General features: G+C 36.5%; 1 protein-coding gene across 1 annotated transcript in view; it reads left to right on the top strand.

The window, feature by feature from the left end:
• The window catches only part of LOC106467327, a 6,850-nt gene extending 5,850 nt beyond the window's left edge, over nucleotides 1–1,000 (top strand). Inside the window, exon 4 of the mRNA XM_013927672.2 lies at nucleotides 554–1,000. Within this exon, the coding sequence (XP_013783126.1) occupies nucleotides 554–918 (365 nt within the window). The 3' untranslated portion in view covers nucleotides 919–1,000. The remainder of the gene's footprint in view (nucleotides 1–553) is intronic.
• The last annotated feature ends 4,572 nt before the right edge of the window (nucleotides 1,001–5,572 follow it).

Genomic DNA, 5,572 nt, shown 5'->3' with positions numbered 1-5,572 from the left:
GCCTTATCTTCTCGCTTTGAACCCAAAATTTTGTTTGCAAAAAATTTACACTACTATATGCTTAGATGTTTTTCAGACAAATATTCTGAAGCATGAGAAATAGCAAGTGTGAAACGTGTGTTTATTTGGTAAAAAAAAACCCAGCAATTTTGAAACGTGGGATTATTTAAAAAAATATGTTATTTAATTTTTGTAGTTGAAAAATTAAGAACCTGACTATTTCTTAATTTAATTCAAAATGTTATGAAAGGAGGGAAAGTTTCCACGGATTATTCTACTGCGTCTGTATGTCTGTTATGTGGAGAATCGTCAAATGTCTCTAGGAAATTTGATCTCATAAGAATGGGAAGACGATTGAATCATGAAGCTCAAAACGAAAGCAGTTGCACAAAATAAATGTAGAGGTATTTCATATTTGTAGAACTTAAGAATGTTACATTTAGTATAAAAAATAAAATATTTGTCTACAATACAACTGCGGTTTCATGCCGCTATTGTACCGTACATGCTTCAAGTTTTCAGAGTTCCTAACTAAGATTTATTATTCTTTCAGTTCCTGTTCCTGGGTATGTCAGACACAACACTCACTACTACAAAATCTCCAAAGAAATGTTAAACTCTAAAGCTGCTGAAGTCCACTGCCGAAACCACGAGAGTACCCTGGCCAAGGTGGAAAATAGAGAGGTCTACGAGTTTCTGTTCAATTTGTTGGTCCAACATAACGTTTCATCGGCCTGGGTAGACATCACAGCCGAAGTGAAAGCAAACAAAGTGAAGATATTAGGAAACAGCATCCCTAACATTGCAATTTCACGCCATTGTACCGAGCTGAAAACGAGTCTAAAGGATGAGAAGTTTGGAGATGGAAAATGTGGCATGGAAAACACATTCATATGCCAGTTTAAAGGAAAAAACTGAAAACTTCTGTTGTAGCAGTAACTCGGAATAGGTTCTAAAAACAATAAATCAAAATTAGAATTTTAATCTATAAGTAGTTAACACAAGCACGATATTAAACGAATACTTTCAGTGCAATGTATCTAATTTTTCGTCACATTCTAACTCGATCCTATTTATATATTTACTATTCCTTAAAAGTTGCACTCGAGAATCTTTCTTTATCCATTATTATCATATTAGTTTAGCCATTTAATTGGTTATCAAAACCAGTATTATAAATATCTTTATTTTTAATGGCGGATCCAGAAATTTTATCAAGAGGATACTGATTATACGGGTATTAAGATCAAATTAATTTAAATACCGAAATTTAGTTTTTGCATATATTTTGAGGGTATTAAAATGTATATTAATTATGCAACGGACAAACTTTTATCAGTTTAAATACAAATTCCTACTTTAATGCTTTAAAAGAAGTGTGAAAAAACCTTCATTTTGAAGGAAGAGTGATGACGTAGAGAAAATTTTCTGCCACGTCATATCACCTAGGTGACGAAATATATTACTCTCGCTAATGGTGTACAAAGTTAGTGAATAACAATTGTAAACAATTCTGGAATATCTGAAAGCCTTGATAAATATTCAATTGATTTAGCAGTGAAAAACTAGAGTGAAGGCAGCTAGTCAACAACATTCACCGCCAATTTTTGGGCTACTCTTTTATCAACAAATAGTGGGATTGACCGTAACTTTATAACGCTTCCACAGCTGAAAGGACGAGCATGTTCGGTGAAGGGGATTCGAACCCACGACCCGTAGATTGTGAGTCGAGTGCCCTAACTATCAGGTCACGCTAGGCCTAAGACAGAAACGAGACATGCGGTACAGTTTGTTTGTTTGTAATTAAGCACAAAGCTACACAAAGGGCTATCTGTGCTCTGCCCACCACGGGTATCGAAACCCGGATTCTAGAGTTGTAAGTCCGCAAACATACTGCTGTGCCACTGGGGGGGCCATGGTACAGACACAAAAAGTTCAATTAAAGTTAGACATATGTCAAAGAGACCAAGAAAGTTCAACAAAAATTAAAAGTGCATCACAGGGGCAGTTAAGTCCAACAGAAATTAACTGTGCCCGTTCAACGCATGTGGTAGGCATGGAGACGCAGGGACTGATATGTGGGAAAGGGGGAAGGTTTAAATCCGAACGCCGATCCCCTTTGTCACTCCTAGCGGGTATATTCTAGCTTTGGTTACAAATCGGTCTAACAGCTTGCCAGTTATAATCGGACACACGCACAAACTTTTGTTAAATAACGGTTAATATGACGGCTGAGTTTATCATGAACTGCAAGGGGATCGACGTGTTAACAAAGGTCAGAGGAATCTGTAACCACTCCTTTGAAAGAGATGTGTTCAGAGCATCTTTAAATCATATGCCAAGAGCATCCCTTACGTATTGATTGAGACTGAAGTCCATTAGGCATGCAAGCTGCTCCATCAGTCAATCTCGCTTTTCTTCAAAGAATGTATTGACCGGTTTAGCAAAGTGGGAATGTATCTTACCATCTTGTAGGTTGAGGTCATAACAGCATATGGTAGCATTGCCATCTTGTAGGTTGAGGTCATAACAGCATATGGTAGCATTACCATCTTGTAGGTTGAGTTCATAACAGCATATGGTAGCATTACCATATTGTAGGTTGAGGTCATAACAGCATATGGTAGCATTACCATCTTGTAGGTTGAGGTCATAACAGCATATGGTAGCATTACCATCTTGTAGGTTGAGGTCATAACAGCATATGGTAGCAGAAGAGATCAGAGGATATGACCCTAACTATTAATCGTATCATTCCACGGAATGTTTTCAATAATGCACAACATATGATAGTAAAAGAGGTCAAAGGATGTGATCCCAATAATTAATGGTACCTGGCCACTGGATGCAAAGTTCGGTACTTTCACTACTGCTACATGTGTCACGTTCCCACATGGCGTTGTTTTTGTTTCAGGTCTTCTACAAATAAGTATACACCGGTTATTTAGTTGCAAAACTCATTTGTACAAAGATTATTGTTAGCAAGTTGTCTAGTCGCGGCTGTGACCATCTGATTCAGTCTCAGAGAGGGTGCCTTATCATGGTACAGGGCTTAGTTCGACAGATAACCATCGTTTACTTTTACTCTGGCTAATAATGTCTTATGTTGCACGTGTCCGAGCGACTGTATCATTCGTTTGGAAGCGGTTCTATGTTCTGCTAATGACACTTTAATCAGCTCGAAAGAGTTTGCTGTAATTGGTCCGATAACTCTCTACACTAGCGACACATTTAAATATCTCCTTTCAGGTCTGGCTGTAGTTCATGAAAAACTTAGAACCCTATATAACTAACTTCAGTGTGACAACTGAAACTGTTTAGTCATCTACTTAATAATATTGAAGGGATGGACTCAAATTTTACAGGTGTTGTTTTTATAAAACATAGACTTTTATCGTAAACCCCCAAAATGTTACTGAAAAATGCATTGTATCCTGTTTGTCAGCTAGGACTTTAGGTCACAGAAATATACATGTATATACATATATAGTACCTTATGTGTGGAACATTGGAGGGTTTTGCATGTTACAGCAGGCCAAATTAAGTAATATATATATAAAGGTTTCCGAAATATTAATCGTCTTTAAACATACTGTAGCCTGTACTTATCGCTTGAAGGTCAAAATGTTCTACGAATTCAATGTTTTAGGAAAGTAATTACTGTTAGAGTGATTTAGAATGTAGCTGATATCCAGTCTTCCCACTATGATTATATAATGTAGGATAAAAATAGGCTTAGAAGTTAATACACTGGCAATCAGATTATGGTTTAGATGTTACAGGGTTGGACAATTTTATTTTCATTATCTTGAAACAGGTGGATATGCCCACAGAATACAGATTTCGGAAGAGCACCAAGATTACGCCTCAAATATTGGGGGAGGGGGAGAATTAATGGATAAAGCTTTTAGAACGATAAGAAAGATAATCTCTAATTCACTTCCATGTCTGGCTAATATTCAGATAATGAAATGAAATGTATTGTTAATCTTTATCTAGAGAACAGTTAATTGAGTATAAGTGAGTGAATGGTCATCCATTAAAACATGCTCTTGAAATATAAATAAGTATTAATATAAAACCTGCATACTCCGTATAACGTGACATTCCGAGGACTATAGTCATGAAACAAATCAGAATAGTGTTATAGCATGTGATCAACAATGTTATAGCGCATGATCAACAATGTTATAGTATGTGATCAACAATGTTAACGTGTGATAAACAATGTTATAGCATGTGATCAACAATGTTAGTGGAGATGATCAACAATGTTATAGTATGTGATCAACAATGTTATAGCGCATGATCAACAATGTTATAGCATGTGATCAACAATGTTAATGGAGATGATCAACAATGTTATAGCATGTGATCAACAATGTTATAACGCATGATCAACAATGTTATAGCATGTGATCAACAATGTTAACGTGTGATCAACAATGTTATAGCATATGATCAACAATGTTAACGTGTGATAAACAATGTTATAGCATGTGATCAACAATGTTAACGTGTGATAAACTGTTAATGTGTGATCAACAATGTTATAGCATATGATCAACAATGTTAACGTGTGATAAACAATGTTATAGCATGTGATCAACAATGTTAACGTGTGATAAACAATGTTATAGCATGTGATCAACAATGTTATAGCATGTGATCAACAATGTTAATGGAGATGATCAACAATGTTATAGTATGTGATCAACAATGTTAACGTGTGATCAACAATGTTAACGTGTGTTGTAGCGCATGACCAAGCTAATTATTTTTCCTGTACTGAAGATTACAATATAAAAATATGTCTGTATAAAATATTATAATAGTTGTTCCCTCATATAAAAAACAACATTAGTAAAATAGAAACGAGCGGGTTTCAACAAACTGGTTTCTGAATATTAATCATCAATTTGGACAGATTATCATACAGTCAACCCGAAAATACTGTAGGGCGCTCGACTCGCAGTCTGCGGGTCGCGGGTTCGAATCCCCGTCACACCAAACATGCTCGCCCTTTCAGCCGAGGGGACATTATAATGTCACGGTCAATCCCGTTATTCGTTGGTAAAATAGTAGTACAAGAGTCTGTGGTGGGTGGTGTTGACTACCTGTCCTCCCTCTAGTCTATCATTGGTAAATTAGGGACGGCTAGCGAGAAATTCAAATCAAACAAAGTAAGATTTTACATTCAAAGCCACATAAGAAGTATTTGGACATAGATGTCCCTAAGTTTGAGCTGAGAGAGGAACGACAACTAATTAGCAGCGCCCATTACCAACTCTTGGGCTATCTTGTCTAACAGAATAGTGGGATTTAACTGTCACCATTATAACGCACCAACAACCTCAAAGTGACGAGTGTAGTGGAATTTGACTGTCATCATTATAACGCACCAACAACCTCAAAGTACCGAGTGTAGTGTGATTTTGCGGTAACGGGTCGCGAACCACGAATTCTCTAATTCAGAGTTCGGATACCCTAAATACTCGATCATTGCATGGCTTGTATTTGAACAAGATTAGGCGCACAGCTGCTCATGTAGGTGATTTAGTTTTATAACATT

The sequence above is a fragment of the Limulus polyphemus genome, unplaced genomic scaffold (genome assembly GCF_000517525.1).
Source record: "Limulus polyphemus unplaced genomic scaffold, Limulus_polyphemus-2.1.2 Scaffold2570, whole genome shotgun sequence".
NCBI classification, from domain to species: domain Eukaryota; kingdom Metazoa; phylum Arthropoda; class Merostomata; order Xiphosura; family Limulidae; genus Limulus; species Limulus polyphemus.
Note: the sequence above shows the minus strand (reverse complement) of the source record. Positions and strands in the feature narration are given on the sequence as shown.